Source organism: Vigna angularis, chromosome 6 (genome assembly GCF_016808095.1).
Source record: "Vigna angularis cultivar LongXiaoDou No.4 chromosome 6, ASM1680809v1, whole genome shotgun sequence".
Taxonomy (NCBI): domain Eukaryota; kingdom Viridiplantae; phylum Streptophyta; class Magnoliopsida; order Fabales; family Fabaceae; genus Vigna; species Vigna angularis.
Window position 1 is genome coordinate 27,575,928 of NC_068975.1, and position 17,075 is coordinate 27,593,002.

General features: G+C 32.3%; 2 protein-coding genes across 12 annotated transcripts; one reads left to right on the forward strand and one right to left on the reverse strand.

The window, feature by feature from the left end:
• The first annotated feature begins 4,987 nt into the window (after positions 1 to 4,987).
• On the forward strand, positions 4,988 to 9,853 carry LOC108345739 (putative glucose-6-phosphate 1-epimerase). Of its 8 annotated transcripts, none has more exons than XM_052879115.1 (11): positions 4,988 to 5,310; positions 5,986 to 6,081; positions 6,396 to 6,532; positions 6,620 to 6,833; positions 7,018 to 7,092; positions 7,558 to 7,614; positions 7,697 to 7,860; positions 8,019 to 8,153; positions 8,770 to 8,872; positions 9,094 to 9,193; positions 9,309 to 9,853. In XM_052879115.1, the coding sequence occupies exons 4-11, from the start codon at positions 6,723 to 6,725 to the stop codon at positions 9,515 to 9,517; spliced, it is 954 nt and encodes a 317-aa protein (XP_052735075.1). In that variant the 5' UTR covers positions 4,988 to 5,310; positions 5,986 to 6,081; positions 6,396 to 6,532; positions 6,620 to 6,722; the 3' UTR covers positions 9,518 to 9,853. The 8 variants fall into 8 exon arrangements, with proteins under 8 accessions (XP_052735075.1, XP_052735073.1, XP_052735070.1 ...); XM_052879110.1 differs by lacking the exons at positions 4,988 to 5,310; positions 6,396 to 6,532 and adding exons at positions 5,342 to 5,908; positions 6,331 to 6,395; XM_052879114.1 differs by lacking the exons at positions 4,988 to 5,310; positions 6,396 to 6,532 and adding exons at positions 5,363 to 5,871; positions 6,331 to 6,395.
• Positions 9,854 to 11,191: 1,338 nt separating this feature from the next.
• Positions 11,192 to 16,869, reverse strand: LOC108343709 (exosome complex component RRP41 homolog). 4 transcript variants are annotated; one of them, XM_052879209.1, is made up of 13 exons: positions 16,715 to 16,833; positions 15,821 to 15,839; positions 15,507 to 15,572; positions 14,627 to 14,673; positions 14,481 to 14,541; positions 14,277 to 14,312; positions 14,119 to 14,186; positions 13,294 to 13,372; positions 13,172 to 13,208; positions 12,935 to 13,051; positions 12,725 to 12,795; positions 11,582 to 11,671; positions 11,192 to 11,481 (listed from the first exon to the last, which is right to left on the reverse strand). In XM_052879209.1, the coding sequence occupies exons 3-13, from the start codon at positions 15,558 to 15,560 to the stop codon at positions 11,434 to 11,436; spliced, it is 708 nt and encodes a 235-aa protein (XP_052735169.1). In that variant the 5' UTR covers positions 15,561 to 15,572; positions 15,821 to 15,839; positions 16,715 to 16,833; the 3' UTR covers positions 11,192 to 11,433. The 4 variants fall into 4 exon arrangements, with proteins under 4 accessions (XP_052735169.1, XP_052735170.1, XP_017437539.1 ...); XM_052879210.1 differs by lacking the exon at positions 15,821 to 15,839 and having other exon boundaries at positions 12,725 to 12,792; positions 16,715 to 16,869; XM_017582050.2 differs by lacking the exon at positions 15,821 to 15,839 and having other exon boundaries at positions 16,715 to 16,869.
• Between the last annotated feature and the right edge of the window lie 206 nt (positions 16,870 to 17,075).

The window sequence follows — 17,075 nt, forward strand, 5'->3', positions numbered from 1 at the left end:
CGGGGAAAAACTTTCAGGGATTTTTGTAAAAAGAATAAATTTGTATTGGGAAGATTATGTTGTGTAAAACTTATAAGTTGAAGTTTCAATGGTGAAGACTATATTGTTTAAAGTTTGTAAGTTGGTATTGTACTTTGGAGTAATTCAAATAAAGTTTGATTGTTTATATGAGATATCAAATTAATTTAGTCTCTACTATCAGTAATACCCTTTAAAATATTAGGGTGTTACAACGTCCACCCAAGATTGGACGTCCGCCCACCAATTAGGACCGAGCGTCCAAACATCATAGACTGAACGCCTTCCCAAACGATCTGCACTCAGTGGATAACATTATTAAAAGCTAAATGGCACATTAATGTCCTTAAAGAGGATTAAAGTATTATTGGGCCGTTTCTGGGCCCCCAAAAGGTAAAAGCCCATTACAAATCAGTATAAATAAAGGTCTCAGGTATGATTTCTGGACAGATTGCTTAGAACGCAACGCATGCATGCATTATAGAATGCTCTGTCATTTTACTGACTTGAGCGTTGGAGTGCCTTTAGCAGGTACCCGACCCCTCCCCAACTGGGAGTGTGGAGCAGCGCCAGAAGAGGGAGGACGCCCGTCCAACTTGAAGCAGTGAGCGAGCGTCTAGAGTACGAGGACGTCCGCCCGGCTTGGAGCAGAGAGCGAGCGTCCGGATTGGAGGACGTTCGCCCGGCTAGGAGCACAAAGTGAACGTCTGGATTGGAGGACGTCCGCCCGGTTTGGAGCGTGGAACAGCGATCGTCCATCTTGGTGCCGCCCGTCAGTGCAGCTTGCTCCGGTTCGTAGGATTCAGCAGTGTCCGCCCGGACCATGTATCCTCGCCGCCCGCCTGTTCGTCTTCGACAGTAAGTTTGTGTGTTTTTACAGGGTCCCCACCGATCAAGTCGAAACAATTTGCAATATAGCTTCAAAAAGTAGTTTGATAACTACAAATGATAACTATTCTAGATGATGAAAAGTAGTTTGATAACATTGCACTCAAAATAGAGTGATGAAAAGAGTATTCAAAAGCATCAAAATAAAAAGATAATTAAGAAATAGTGGAAAATACTAGAAATAAAAGATATTTATTTTCAAATAATTAAGAACTAAAGAGTTGGAACTGTGGATTAAGCTCGGTTTGAAAGAATCTCAAACTTTTAAAGGGTTTTGAGTAAACATACCCTAAATAAGAATAAAAAGAAGTGAATAAGTTATCAAAAACTAGATTATTATTTATATACCGAAAGGTTTCTTGGAGAGGAAATACTCATGAATAAAAAGCTAAAATAATCTTCTAATCCAAAATTTTAAGATAATAAATTTATAAATTTTTCTATTTATATATTAGTTATTTCAATAATCTTTACTAAATGTAAAACTTTTAACTTTGAAATTTTAATATTTATAAGTTAAAATTTAAATTTAGAGAAATAATATGAAATAATTTCTGTAAAGTAACTCAATTTTAATATATAAAAAAATTGTTTCATTGATATTTAGGGTTTCAAGATTTATGTACTATTGATGAATGGGAGTCCTGGACTGGGTCCAATTGTAGACTATTTTAGTGGTCCAATTGGTCCAGCCTATTATTATTTTAATTTAAGCCCATGACACGTGTGTTCTCAGTGCCCACGTTGGACTTATCCAATTTCAGGCGTTCCTTTCTTTAATGTGGCTCACTATTGCATGTCCTTATGATATTACTCATGGAAAACTCTGCAAGAAAATTAGAATAATTCTTCAAAATTCTTAATTTTGTTTGTAATTTAGGTCTAAACTTCTTATACACCTGTTTGTTGAATAAAGTGAGATAATTATTCATACATGTGTGGCATTATTTGAGTTTTTTTTTTTTAAGAATTTATATTGCATTAGTTGATCAAAGTAGTTCAATTGATCGCTTAGGTTTGCGGCAGACTGATTAAGGTCAAAATTAGTTAATTATTTAATTAATTTAAATGAATTAATAATTAAGTTTTAAAAATTTGATTCATGATTATTATAATATTAAGATTTTGATAAAGAAATACCCTAATATTATTTTTAATTTAAAATTTTAAAATAATAAATTTATAAATTTAAAATTTATATAGTTTTTATTCTTTTTTATTTTTATTTAATATAATATTTACATTCCCATTTAAATTTAAATTTTTTTGAAGTTGAATAACAACTTATCTTAGATCCAGAACATGTGCATTGACGTACTACATTAGGTTCCGTATAGCCAAATAAACGAATAATTATACTGTTGAATACAATAAACAGAGTATACATTTATATTATATTATATTTAATATATATATATATATATATATATATATATATATATATATATATATATATATATATATATATATATATATATATATATATATATATATAGACTTCGTCAATAGAATCTAGTTCAAGTAATAAAATAAATAAACTTACATTATATAAATGAATTTGATTATTTTTTTATTTTAAATTCCATGAGTAGCATAACTAGAGTTAATTATAGTATTTGAGATATTATTTGATTTTAAATATGAAACTTTATCATAGGATTTAAGTTGTTTTTATTTTGATTACTAAATAATATGAAATTATTAAATATATTGAAATAAAATTTAATGGAACGCTAAGAAAGTTTTTGTTTTTTTTCATTTGAATGATATTAGATCAATCACCCCATCCAGAAAGTATTTTTCTTTGAAATTTGGAATTCAATTTATAATTTAAAACTCAATTTTGTCTTTAAAAAAGTTTAACAACATAAAAAAAATAATATTTAAACTGTAATTAATTTTAACTATTCTATCAAAATAATATTGATTTTATAAAATTAAATTAAATTTAAATATCAATTATTTTAAATTAAATTAGATTTGAAATTTATATTTTGAAGAAAATATAAGAACTATTCAAAACAAATTTTATAGAAGGTAGTTACTTAAAATGTTATCGGTGATTATTGAGACAAAGATAATGATATTTTAATAAATAATTTTTTTGATAACATTTTAATATTATTTACATGTGATTGATTTATGTTGATATTTATAATTATTATTGTTGATTATAGAATAATTTTGGACTAATATATAATGATAGATAAATCATGTTTAAATGCGGTTAAAAGAATATCGTGTATCATTATCCTCAAAACAATATATATGTTAAGCGAGTTGAAGATTGAGGACTGTGTGGGTGTGGTGTGAGAGATGTGACATGTATGGAAAGCAATGTCGTTGAATAGTGGACATTAAGGATGAGATATGTGGGGCGGTGGTAGTTGGCTACATCAGAAGGTAGTTTGCTACGCCCATTCCTCAACACGAAACAACCATAAACCCTACAACATCAATAGCTGTGAACACATGCTTACATTTCACTGTTAACCCAACATTTTCATATATTCAATAAACAGTGAACGAATGAGTTTGGAAGGTTCATGTTTGGGAAAGAATGTGTTACATTTGTTATTTTCTGCTAACTCTCCCATCATCCTTCACATCGCACCTTCCTTCAACACATCTTATTTAAAGTAAAGTATGTTTTTTTTATTCAGAGTCTTCAATACTCACATGAGGAATCTTCAACACCCACATGAACATAGTGAGTGATAAAGTTTTCCTTTTCAAAATCATCATTCTGGAATTTAAATTACTCATATTGGTCTTCTGGGTTTCAAACCACAGACAGTAAAAGGTTGTTTCATTATTTTTATCAAAACTATATTCAAACCACAATAAACCAAACCAAATCTCTAAAATATATTACTTTACTTTATCATTACTCAATATATATGATGAACGGTGATGGTCAATAACCATAAATAAAAGTAATAATACTTTCGTTCTTTTTATCTATTTATTCTTACTAAGGTGACATTAATTCAGAAATAAAATTTATGTCTTTGTTAATCATGAATTGAGCAGTCAATAATTCTTTTAATTCTATATAAACAGTGATAAATCGGTTGGTTGAATTAAGTAAAATTTACACTAAAAATAATTATAATTTTATGTCATCATTTATGTAATAAATAATTAATACTAATCAGAAGTCTATTCCAAAATATCTAATAAATGATTGTCTTTTAATATAGAACATTCAAATAAACACTGATTTTAACGTTGAAATATTCTTTGTAGGTAGAACTTTGGTTCGATCGAACAGGAAAAAAAATACCAAAAACAAAACCTTATCTTAAGTTTAAAACTTAAAAACCTTTTTAAAAAAGACTTAACCTTAACCCCAAACTAAAACAACATTGTTTTGAAATTGTTTTGCATATAATTCTTTTTCTTGAATATTCAATAAATTTATCGCTCTTTATATAAACTTATTAAATATCCAGTAAAGATAATGACATAACTCAAAATTAATAATTGATATTTTTAAAGTTTTAAAAATAGATGAATGAAACGAAACTGGGTTTCCATATAAAATCAAATATAAGCTTATAATATAATAATAGCTCATCTACACTTTTAAAAAATTAATTAAGTCTTTAATCTATATATATAATTAGTTATGCCGTTTATAGTTTGCGAATTTTATAAGCGAGTTCAAGTTAATTTACTGGTTCGAAGTCAAAGAAAAACAATATTTTGTATCGATTTAAATAATTTCAGGTACTCCTTATAAGTTGCAGAAGATCAAAATTATAATTTCTAATTTAAGACTCCAACAAAAAAATTAATCAGTTCAAGGTTTTTGTTTTTAAAAATATTAAACCTTAGCCATTAATACAATGGTTTACTGTAGAATGAAAAGGTTAAAAAGTAAAAAAATAATTTCAGTACAACAAAATGCAAAAAATGTGTATGTAATCATGATTGAAAGAGACAGGAAAGAAATAAATGTGCACAGTGAAAAAGATAATGAAGATAATATTACTAAACAACATATTGTATGAATAAATGTAAATTTAATGTTCAAAATACTAACGGTGATGCAGAGTCTAGAATTCCATGGGCGTCTCTTTGCCCTTATCGTCTCAATTGAACAGCAGTGACGAAATGATAGTATAATAATAATTATTATTATTAATATTATTGTCATACTAATAATATAGTGAGGATAATGATAATTTATTAGACTAAAATTTTTTATTGTTGGAATTTCAATTTCTTTTTTTGTGTGCTCTGTCTCGGTATATTAAAAAGAAAGAAAATGGTCAGTGTTTCCGTGCTAAAAGAAAAAAGAAAGAGAAATTGAAAGATAAGCCCGGGATTGCGGTGTCAAATCCATTTTGCACACCTCATTGGAAGAAATACCGAACATCTACGCATGCCCTTATAATAGTATGCTGAAGTGATGTGATGCCTCTGTGTTTAAGACATAAGTGTTTTTTTTTTTGTTTTTTCTATTGGTTTACATCTTGAGATGGATTCATCCATCACCTTCGATTGTGTTGTGTTGTGTTGTGTGTTGTGTTGTGTGTTGTGTATGTGACTCTTGATTCTCTCCACCACAGTCCAAAGAAAAAGTAGCTTTCAACCCTGTACTGGAGTGGTGTATATTTTATTCTGGTTTTAAATCTTGTACACAAAATTAATGTAGTTTAATTGTCATTAAAAAATGTTTAAAATTTTTGACGGTTTGTACATGTGTACATTTACTTCTCGTATCTCCACGTCCAAGAACTAGATCTCTTCAGCAGCCAACAGACACAGAATTTACAAGACCGGTTTTTGCTCCTTATCTTAAGCTTCTGTAAAAGTTTTATCTCGCCTTCACACAACATTGCCACCTACCATTTGCCGTAGTTTTTTTGGTTTTTCAAATCTTGGGGTTGTTGAAAGTTTTGAACTTTCTTGATTCAATTGCAAGTATGGTCTTGAATGCATACTTCTAAGAAAAGGGTACCTTTCAACTTTTTGAACGCTTCTTCTTCGTCATGTATGTATCTATGTACTTGATGAGCATGTGCTGCCTCGTGTCATTGGATGTGTGAATTTTCTTAACTCATTTCACAGAGGTCATGCATTATTCTGGCTCCTACTGCTGCTTCTCTCTGCATCCAAGACCTGGTGTCGGTTTAGACTTAGAATTCCTGATTCCGGATTGTTGAAGTAAGTAAACTTATTACCAGTGTTTGGTTAATGGGAGATTTATTATTCAGTATTCTCTTGAGATTTATTAGTGTTTGGTTTTTCTTCCTTAATTTGAATTTTCCTGAAGAAATTATGGTTATTGTATTCTGCTTATATTATTAAAGAAAATTTTAATTTATTACAGCTGTAATATATGTATGTGTGTATGTATATGTATGTATGCGTGCGTGATTTATTTATTTACTGATAGTTATTATGTTTTTTCAGTGTTTAATTGTCTTTTTCTGCTGTAAATCTGACAAGTTTTAAGGACATGTTTGGATGTGTACCAGGTAGATTGGTATTCAATTGCTAAATGTTCAGTGTAATGTTTCTGCTCTTGGCTTTCTGGAGTTTTCATGGAATTCTATCACACATTCCAGATTCTTGTTTAAATAGGTTTATTGTTCCGTAGATCTGAATCATACCAGTGAGAAGAAATTTTGAGTGAAATTGGGTGTTGGGATTTTGGATTTAACTGACGAGGAGGCTAATTCACGTGTTTGTTACGGTATAGGTGTGAGGTGGAGACCCCTTCAATCCTCTGGCATTTGCATGTTCCGAATTTGAGAAGCTTAATAGGATTTTGCTGAAGAAATTTAGGATCTGCAGTAATTTGAATGGGGCATTCTGCAGCCGTATGGGACTATAGAGCAGCAACTGAAATTACAAAGGACTGGAATGGAATTGATCAAGTTCTGCTTCGGACCCCAAGGGGTTCTTCGGCACGGGTGAGAAATTGTTCATTGCAAAACTGGTATCGGTTTTAACATTTAGTAAAGTTATGATTTTAAAATTTACTATGACATCCAATGTGAATTCTTGATGTGGATAACTTGGTCTGTAAAGATATTTGTAGTTTGAGTAATTTAATTACTACGATTACTTAGATTAACTGTTTTTTCTTGAAATTAGGTAAGCTTACATGGGGCGCAGGTCACTTCATGGCGGAATGAGCACGGGGAAGAACTTCTATTCACAAGCAGCAAGGTATGTCTTTCAATTTTGATTGAAAATCAATTTGTACATTTTAAATTATATGAATTTTGTTAGTTGTCAGCGCTGATAAGGAAAACATGTCAATATTTCATAATATTGCTTTCTGAAATTTTTCATTTTGGGATAATCTGCATTATATTGCAACTGGCATGTGAAGGGCATTGGCCCAAATAATCAATAAATTTAAGAAGAGTTTGGATTTTGATGAATCATAGTATTCTATGCTGTCCATCAATCACGTCGATGCAAGAGAAAAACAGGGAAGAATGGTGCATTGTAGTGCTTTTGTCCTTTGGAACCACTGGGGTTGAATACTGGTATAATGAAAAACTTTGACGGCAAAACCAACTTCTTAACTGATGATTTTGTAGGAACACAGAACTTTAATCAATTATACTTTTTAAAGAGGCAAGTAGTAATAACTAACTGTTTTGTTTCCTTTTCCATTATCTGTAGGCAATTTTCAAGGCTCCAAAAGCAATTCGAGGAGGAATTCCCATGTGTTTTCCACAGGCAAGCTTATTCCTTTTTACGTTCATTTTATATAACTTGTAACATGCATACTTACATATCTTGAGCTGAATTTGTTTCACAGTTTGGAAACTGTGGATCGCTGGAGCAGCATGGTTTTGCAAGAAATAGAATGTGGGCAATTGATGAAAACCCTCCTCCTCTTCCTGGGAATGACTCCAGTGGGAAATCCTTCATTGACCTGGTGCTAAAATCATCTGAAGAAGATATGAAGTGCTGGCCACACAGGTATGAATAGCATGATGTGACAGTATAGCAGGGATATCCACTCTCCGTGTGTTTGATAATTTGAATCTGGCATATATGCACTCGATATTACTTTTTCCTGTGTTTGGCAGTAAATTTCAAGCAGTAGTAATCTAACGATTGTTTAATAATTGTACCAGTTTTGAATTCCGTCTTCGGGTGTCTCTTGCAGCAGATGGGGACCTGACTTTGATATCTAGAGTCAGGAATATAAATGGCAAGCCATTTAGTTTCTCATTCGCGTATCACACATACTTATTGGTTTCTGACATTAGGTATGGATAGTTCTTTGTTGTACTTGGTCTGCATTCCCTTTTCTGAGTGTGTGGGATGATGTCCAACCATCATTTTTCTTTTCCATAGTAAATTGATTGCTGAACACTTGATCAGAGTTTTATTTAGCACTAATGGTACTTCCTTGTTCAATATTTATAGTAGACAAATATTTGGTTTTTGTTCTGAAACGTGTATTTTCTGCATTTGCTGAATGCTTTAAATTGTGGGATTTTAACATTCAAGCAGATCTTAGAGGACTGTTTCTCTTCTTGAGAAACTAATAACAACTTACACTCTAATCATTTGAAACTAGCATGGATACTCTATATATTAGGTGGATTCTTCTCCGAATACTGGAATTATGAGTTTTATTCATGTCAGTTATCGGGAAATATGTAATCAAGTGATCAGTCGTAATGAAAGTACAAAGTTCTTACACAGCCTATAGAATTTGTAAGCATTTGAAGCAAACTACTGTTTGCAATGCTTGTTACCTATATAGATTCTTGTTTACATATTTTTACTTGAACTACCTCTCTTTTGATTGTTTTAGAACAGGAAATTTTATTTTAAGATTGACAATCATTATTAACGTCACATTAACAATTTTTATAGTGAGATAAGGATTGAAGGTCTGGAGACACTGGACTACCTAGACAACCTTTTCAAAAAAGAACGATTTACTGAACAAGGAGATGCAATAACATTTGAATCTGAGGTAAACCCTTCTAGGTTATATTGATGTTAACAAAATGTAGACATTTATAGTTCCATGCTGCAATTTAAGCTATTACTTCAGGTTGAGATAAATAGAGCACTATATTCCTGGCCTATGCTGCAGTTTTGTCAATCACACACAATATCCACTAAAGTCTTTTGGTTTTGACACAATGAAGGCTAATGAAGATGTTTTTAATATCCATACTTCCTTCATGGCAGGTGGATCGAGTTTATCTTAGCTCTCCAAACATAATTGCAGTGCTAGATCATGAGAAGAAGCGAACATTTGTTATAAGGAAGGAAGGTCTCCCTGATGTTGGTAAGCTCTAAGTAGCAAATTTTTTCCACAAACAAAATACAAACGTAGATAAGGTTTCGAGTTGTAGAAAATATAAAATCAGTCCTTTTCATCTTAACTTTTATGGTGTGTTCAGCTGTGTGGAATCCATGGGAAAAGAAATCAAAATCCATGGTAGATTTTGGTGATGAAGAGTACAAACAAATGCTTTGTGTTGACGGGGCAGTGATAGAGAAACCGGTGAGCTTAAAGCCGGGAGAGGAATGGACCGGTCGTCTGCAGCTATCAGTTGTGCCATCAAGTTTTTGCAGTGACCGTCTTGGTCTTGACAGAAGTGGTCTTTGAGGAATTGTACAAAATGGGTCTGAGTTAATGCTGCTACTACATCCAGCAATGTAGCAACATCTAGTTGTAGAAATAGTGCTGTTCAGTAGGAGTGTCAGGTTTTATGTTGTTGTGATCTTAGGCTAGAAATAGTGCATTAGAGAGGCCTATGTTTTTTGTGAGAATGGCTTTCAAGTGTTACCAGGTCATTAGTCAGTTGGTTCCTTCTGTTCTGCTATGGATGCTCCTTCTTTAAGCATTAGATTTGTTGAGTTGGTGCCGAGTTTATTCTCTCCATGGATTTGATGATATGTTCCACGGCATGGATAATTTAGCTTTGGTGTTCCAATTTGCTTATATTGGATGGTTACGGCTATGATCTGCCTCTCATGACAGATAAAACGAGTGATTAGTGGACAATGTGGTCATGCATCTTTTTTTGGCATTTTCCATTTTACAGTGATACGTGCATAATTCAATAACCTTCACATAAGTTTTGTATACTATCACTGTTTTTATTTCATGGTTAGTTGGCTGAATTATGCTATAAATGGCTTTTAAAGTAATCTAGAAGTCAATATTTTTATTATAAATGATGTTTACAATTGAATGACATTGTCAAGAATTCTGATGTTGACTGTGATGTAATTGAATTCATGTCTGTATTCAATAAAATGGGTCAAAAGTGGTGCGTCAAAAAGCAATAGCACTTCTCCTGCTTTGTACAAATGGGACCGATGGACTATGCATTAAAAGGTTGAAGTTGCTAAGATACGAGACATTGCGGTTGGTTATTCAAACTATGAATCGGTATTTACTTTTTTTCAACTGAGCTTCATATGTTCATCTGCACTCATAATTATCTTAATTTTTTCATCATTTACTAGTGGTTTCTTTTAAGAGGTAAAATTTGTGTTCAATTATATTCTCGTTATATCACTCTCCATTCATAATTCTCATAACTTCAAACTTATTTTTATAAATAGTTAGTATTATAATATATTTTTTAATAAAGTCTGGTATTAGTTGAAAACAAACTCAACCACCAAAATACTTTCCTTTACCATAGAAATAATCCTAAAATTTTCTTGATCATTAACTTTCAGGTTAACTTTTTCTGTGAAATTTTTTTCCCAGAAAAATTAACATTTTTCCATACAATATTATTACTTCAAATACTTTTTTTTCTTCTGAATCTGTATTAGTGATGTTTCAAACTTACAGTATTCAACTCTACCAAAAAACTTCAGTATTCCGCTCTAGCATACGTATTTAAAAGAAATAAAAAAATGTTAACTTAATTAAACCACTTTATATTTACCAGGATTTAGAAATTACTATAAATTATTTACTTTTTATATTTACATAATTAATCAGTTTAACTCGCTCTATCAAGACTTTAACTGCAATACAAACATTTAACACCAAAGCTGTCTTTATCAAATTGTATCGTACCCAAAAAGGAAATTTAGGAAACTAACCATTGGAATTAGTTAGCAATTAAATTGTCAATACTGATGTCATTGCTTTTTCTGAGGATGCAACCACCATGTACACACACTCAACCAACCCACTGATTATTTTGATTCTAACTTTAATCATTAATTCTTCATTCGTTGAAGTGTCAGATCATTAGTTCCATTCTACATGTCTTATTTTGGGGGATTGGTGGAAATTCAGAAAGTGGTCCCAAAATAAATCATAATTTTGCTACCTTTTATTCATAGTGATAAGGTGACAGAAATGAGAAACGAATTCTACAACAAATTTCCGTTTTATTCAGCACCGTATGCTAAAAACAAAATTGTTTCACGTAAATACAAGAGAATTCTCATCCATAACGAAAAAAAGCACAAATGCTGAAAGAACGGACCTACAAATCTGGAAAACCGTGACCACAGGTAATAATAATCATAGCATCATTTCTGCTATAAAAACTATACACCTCGTCGATACTCCAGTTGCTTTGTGTTCTCCAACAAAATCTGCCAGCCAACAAAGAAACAGGATTTAAGCAGTGAAATTAATGTAAAACATGTTTGGACTCCTCTTAGTATAATCACAAAAGTGTCAGCACGTTCTTACTTCTCGAATGTAGTTTGCTATTGCTTTGCAGCCTTCAATTGCCAGTTGCATAACATTTTCCAAAATGTCAATTGGTAGTTTAGAATCCATCTATAGACAGTAACAACAGAAATTAGTGCAAATAAAATTAAACTAGGAGCTTTTCCATTCTAAACTACGGAATATGGCAGGGAGTGAACGAAAGAAATAAGCTGGATGAGAAAAGAAAAGCATTGCATGCTTTTCATAATAATGATAGTGGTAAATTTCTGATTAAAACTTTGAAGGTTCACAATCTCAACCAGCCTTTACATAGTGCCACGTGTTCGAAACAAATTTAACTCCATAATATCAATCTAAGAATCTATGCCAGCCCCACCAAATGAAGTTACCCTCCCTCTCTGTTTTGTGGACCATACATGAATTTCATCCTATAATAAGGTGGTGGAAAGAATATATCAAGTATATTTCTTCAGTCAAAATTTAAAGAACCAACAAAAGATCTGCAACTAAAAAAAGTAAAAGATGCTAAACTGGAATTCCAAATAAAGAGTTAACAAGTATGATACTAGTGAAAATTAAGTTACACTTGATCAAACATTAACTCAGACTAAAAAGAAGATTTGTCATAACATAACTCCATCAAAGGGTACAACAGCAAATCACTCTATCAAGAACCTTCGTAAGAAGTATCTGTTGATTAGAAAACAACTGATATTTGAAAAAAAGATTCATGTGTACAGCAAACTATTAAGTTGTTAAATCTGAGGCGAGCTTAGATAAGCTTCTTTTGGGGGTTTCCGAACATGCACCTATTCCCTCGAGTAATCAAGGGTTAAAACTCTACTGTTCTCTCCAAAATCTCTAATAACAAGAACAGTTTTTGAAGGAAGAGGAATTACAGCTTCAACACCACCAGACTCTTTACTACGTGAGTACCAATGACTGAGAGAGCAATACTTGAACGAAGATGCTCAAGGGCTCAAGAAAAAGGTTAATAACGGCAGTGTGGAGGGTAGAAACTAGCGCAATATACAAGCTATACACACCTTAATTTACACCAAACAGTCAGGAGGAAGCATAAAAAGTTTTCCTTTCTGTTGAACTAATTTACCTGGTTGACTACACAATAGATACAGAGAAAATAACAAGACATGAATTAACCTGAAGCAGTGTCACTTTATCCAACTTTGGCAGAATTCCTAGGGTTACATCAGGACCTCCAGCACTGTCTTCTACATAGTTCAAATATGTACACATTCAGAAACCTTTAATAATTAGGGCAGCCCGTGCATCAGAAGTTGACAGAAACAAAACAGACATACCACACTTGTATTTAGACAGTTCAAATTTAGAGTAAAAACAGATATATACCAAGCAGACTTGTGCTGTTAAGGTATCCGGCACTACAGGATGTTACAAGATCACGCATAGGGATCCCAGCATCGGCAAGGGCCAAAGTTGCAGCATTTATACAAGCAGATCTAGTTCCTATAAAAGACATGTCAACATCACCCAAAATTAATGTACATATTAAATGAGTAAAAAGAGAAAAATAAAATGGCAATGAAAGAAGAGAATCACAAGATCCCATTATCAGGTCTTAGTTACCTCCATCTGCTTGGAGAACTTGGACATATATATCTATCTGCAAATTTAATAACTAAAACATTAGGGGGGACTAGGGGAAAGCAATGCACATGACAAAATAAGTTCTTAATGTGTAATAAAACCTGAGATCGAGGCAATAGATGTGTCAATATAGATGCTTCCATGGTTTGCCGAATAACCAGGGAAATTTCAGTTGATCTCCTGTAGAATGAGAAAACTTCAAAACACTAAAGAAGTAGTAAAAAATAAGAAGTGATCCTATTATCCTTCTGTAAGAGAACCTTACAATGAGAACCATATTAAAACTATGAAGGAAAAGCAAAACAGGATAACATTTATATCTGCAAACATTGATGGTTAAGCCATTCAAAACTATTCAGTGAGTTTTGGCCAAAGATTACTCAAAAAAGTCAAAGCTTGCAAAAAAGATTAAAAATGAGAAAGGGCAGTAAAAGGGCGCATGGGGTTTTGCTTTTCATTGTTTTATGATACATAACCCATTGCTGAGCATGTAGTCAGCTATCTCAAAGGCATGGAGCAGCCAACCCCAAAAACACTAAAATAGGTTAGTGGATAGCAAGATAGTTGTTACATCGAAAATTATGAATGCAAGATTAAAAAAAAATTATACTGTATCACATGAACAAATGCAATATATATATATATATATATATATTACTAATTAATAATCAAAATTTATACTCTAAAAGTCTAAACATGCATTACCACCATTGTCATTAAATTCTTACCTCAGTAAAAAGATCAAAAAGTCCAATTTACAATTACAAGGCACTCTTAAGATAGATTCTACTAATCCAACATTCACTATCATCCTAGTAGTCTATGCTCCAATACCATTTTGATAAGTATAAAACTACGAATATGTAAAAAATAAGTGAGGTCAAAAAGAATAGGAAGTTAAACAAAAACAAGTAAATGAGCAAAACCTGTCACCCTTTGATTTCCTCATGCGATCTCCAGTGCTAAAATTAGCCATGCTGTACTCACACCGAACCTATAGACATACATTGCACATAAGCAACAATTAAGTTTTTGTTACAATGCATATAAATACAGACAACATAACTTGGAAAAAAAAAACTACCAGAGCATGGTTGGTTATTTGGCTCCTATTTTGCACCTGAAATGCAGAGAGGTTACTAAAGAAAAACAGCAAATCATCTAAAGCTCAACTACAACATCAAAGTTTTTTAAACGTCTAAACCAACTAAAACTGAAAAAGGATTGTTAACAATCCTTAAATTACATAGACAAATTTTCATTAGCAAGGTAAATAATTAAACAGTACCTCTCTAGGGCCATAGACAGCAGCAATAACTTTTGTATTACCCATCTCAAACATGGCAGAACTGTTTTCAAAATGAAAAAACTTTATGGTCAAATGCTTCAAATGATATCACAACTTAATTTTCTAAAAAGCTAAAATTCATTTACCCATCTGCTTTGGATACAGCACCAATTTCTGCACGAATTTGTCGCATCTACGATATACCATAAAGAGAGGAGAAAAAGTTAAGGGCAAAAGATCAGTAGAGAAAGAAATATAAAATCATAGATTTAGATCCTCTGCAGTGAAGGAATAGCACTTTAGAGGATAAAGTGCAGTAATAGTCATTGAGATTTTAATAACTTCATAGTTTCTTATACATGTACATATATTTTATCACACTCTTAAATACTAAATTTTTAATAAATAGTAATAACTTCACCTTATCCTCTAAAGTGCATCTCCTCATTTTAAATAGTCGAATCCCAAAATCATGTCCAAATCACAGCTGTTAAATAGAACTGAATTCCATAGGCCAGACCTTAAAATGCTGCTTTCAATTAGCTAATTTTGTCATAGGACCAAGTTCATATATCTCACTAAAAAAGGTTGGTTAGACATCCTTAGGGTTAGAACCCTCCATTTTCTTACTTTTATCATTTGGCAAACTACAACATTTCTAGCTTTTAAGTGATAGGTTTTAATGTTTATCAGAACTAAGGTTATTGACTGCTTCTAATCTGTTTATATGTTTTTTTGTAGTTCAAAATGTGCCCTTACACATTTCCATTACCCATGGCATGGCTCATCTATGTATAACCCATATGCAGAACTATCTGCAGATCTTATATATACTAATTAACGTAAAGCTTCAGTAATTCATGACTATGTAAGAATTCATGTAGGATATTATTATTTATTAATACTCCGCATTTCATACGCTTCATGAGTATTCTTGAAAGATCTAAAGGAACCTTTTTTGGAATGAATATTAAGTGAAGAAAAAAGGAGGGGAAAAAAAGCCCAAGAAAAAAATAATAGCTGTACCTCCATGGGTCTGCGACCATCCAGTCGAAGTCCTTCTGGGCTGACGTATTCCATCCTCAGGTCAATCTATGGCAGAGACAAAAAGGAGACAAAGATGAGACATAAGCAGCTGGAGTTGTTTTATTTTGCTTTATATTCTTGGCTTCGAAAAAAAAAATGATATTTTCTACTAAAGTTATTAAAACAAAATGGTGAGATTTTGCAGAATCTGAGCCATTTAAAAGTTTGTGTTGGCTCAAGTAGTTTGTGGGTCATTCAGTGAGATGAGTGAGAGAGCAGTTTGAATTAATAACACTGCTCAATTGAAAACATACCGAACAAACTCCAGTTGCTCTGTAAAGATTAGGATGAAAATAAGGTTACAAAAAATCAAGCAATCTGAACTTTGAATGAATATCATATAGACAACAACAAACATTTACCCTATAAGTGGGGCACTAGGTAAATAATATTGCAGAAATAAATATTAGAAATCGGCAAACAACAAAATAACAACGCATTTGAAGAAAATAAATCTGCTCGTGTCACTACCCTTTTAAACATTTAAGTTTGCTCTTAATCTTAATGCAAGCAAAGAAAAAGAGGAAAGTACACCACGGACAGAAAGATATTGTAAAGGGGTTCTCGAAGCAAATTCAATCTGCATACTGTTATTATTTTTATTTTATTCTAGCACTCCCCGAATTTCAACAAATTTCTAAAGGAGAATGAGCAGGCTTTTAGTTTAATAGTTACAGAAGAAAGATTTGGGTCAATTATATATGAGAAGGACCGTGTTCCCTTCCCACTTAATAAACTAATAACACAGAGCAATGATTTTAGTGACTCTCCGGTTATGCTATAGATCAATTTTATGGTTGAGTGGTATGCAAGTTCAAGATGCAGGCTTTTTAAGAAGAGTTTTCGTGAGATCGATACAAAGGGCAAGGAAGGGTTATAAGTTTGATTGAGAGAACGATATAGTATAGGAGTAATTGGTTATCAAGAAGTTCAATGTTTGAAGCTTATACAAAGCTGTCGTAAACTCCATTTTTCTTGGTTGTAAACGTTGAATTGATTAAATTAGAAAAGCATAGCAACTTTTACGAGTTTAACAGAAAATAGGGATTGGGTGGTGAGTGGTGACACTGCAAGGCACTACACATGACAAAGCAAACATTGAAAGGGTTTGAACTTTGATGACCAGAGAGAGAGAAAAGGAAAAGTACCTGACTGACGGCGAGATTTGACGGTGGCTGTTACGCTCTGTGCGGCGACGGCGAGAACGGAAGTTGATCCGCGCACTGCAAACGAGCCTAGTCTAGGCAGGGTTCCGCTGTTCAGTGTTTAAATTTGATTTTTCTAGAAAAAATAAATAGTAGCTGCACTGAACCCGGTTTGAACCGTTTCGGCCTACATGGAAAGATTCATTTTAATATTGGTAAAAGAAAAGAAAATAGAAGACCATAGGAAAAGGATTTGTGGGGGTATTCAGCGTTTTGGTTTAAAATGTGAACTTTTAAAATAAAAAAAGTGATGATTAAAATGAAGTTAAAATAGTTTTAAATCAAATTCCAATATATTTACATA

Coding starts and splice junctions, on each gene's coding strand:
- LOC108343709 (XM_017582050.2), bottom strand. CDS start 15,560: ATGGAATACGTCAGCCCAGAAGGACTTCGACTGGATGGTCGCAGACCC. Junction 14,313..14,480: donor CTGTCTATGGCCCTAGAGAG/GTACTGTTTAAT, acceptor TCTGCATTTCAG/GTGCAAAATAGGAGCCAAAT. Junction 12,796..12,934: donor TAACAGCACAAGTCTGCTTG/GTATATATCTGT, acceptor TGAACTATGTAG/AAGACAGTGCTGGAGGTCCT.
- LOC108345739 (XM_052879115.1), top strand. CDS start 6,723: ATGGGGCATTCTGCAGCCGTATGGGACTATAGAGCAGCAACTGAAATT. Junction 8,873..9,093: donor CAATAACATTTGAATCTGAG/GTAAACCCTTCT, acceptor CCTTCATGGCAG/GTGGATCGAGTTTATCTTAG. Junction 9,194..9,308: donor GGAAGGTCTCCCTGATGTTG/GTAAGCTCTAAG, acceptor TGGTGTGTTCAG/CTGTGTGGAATCCATGGGAA.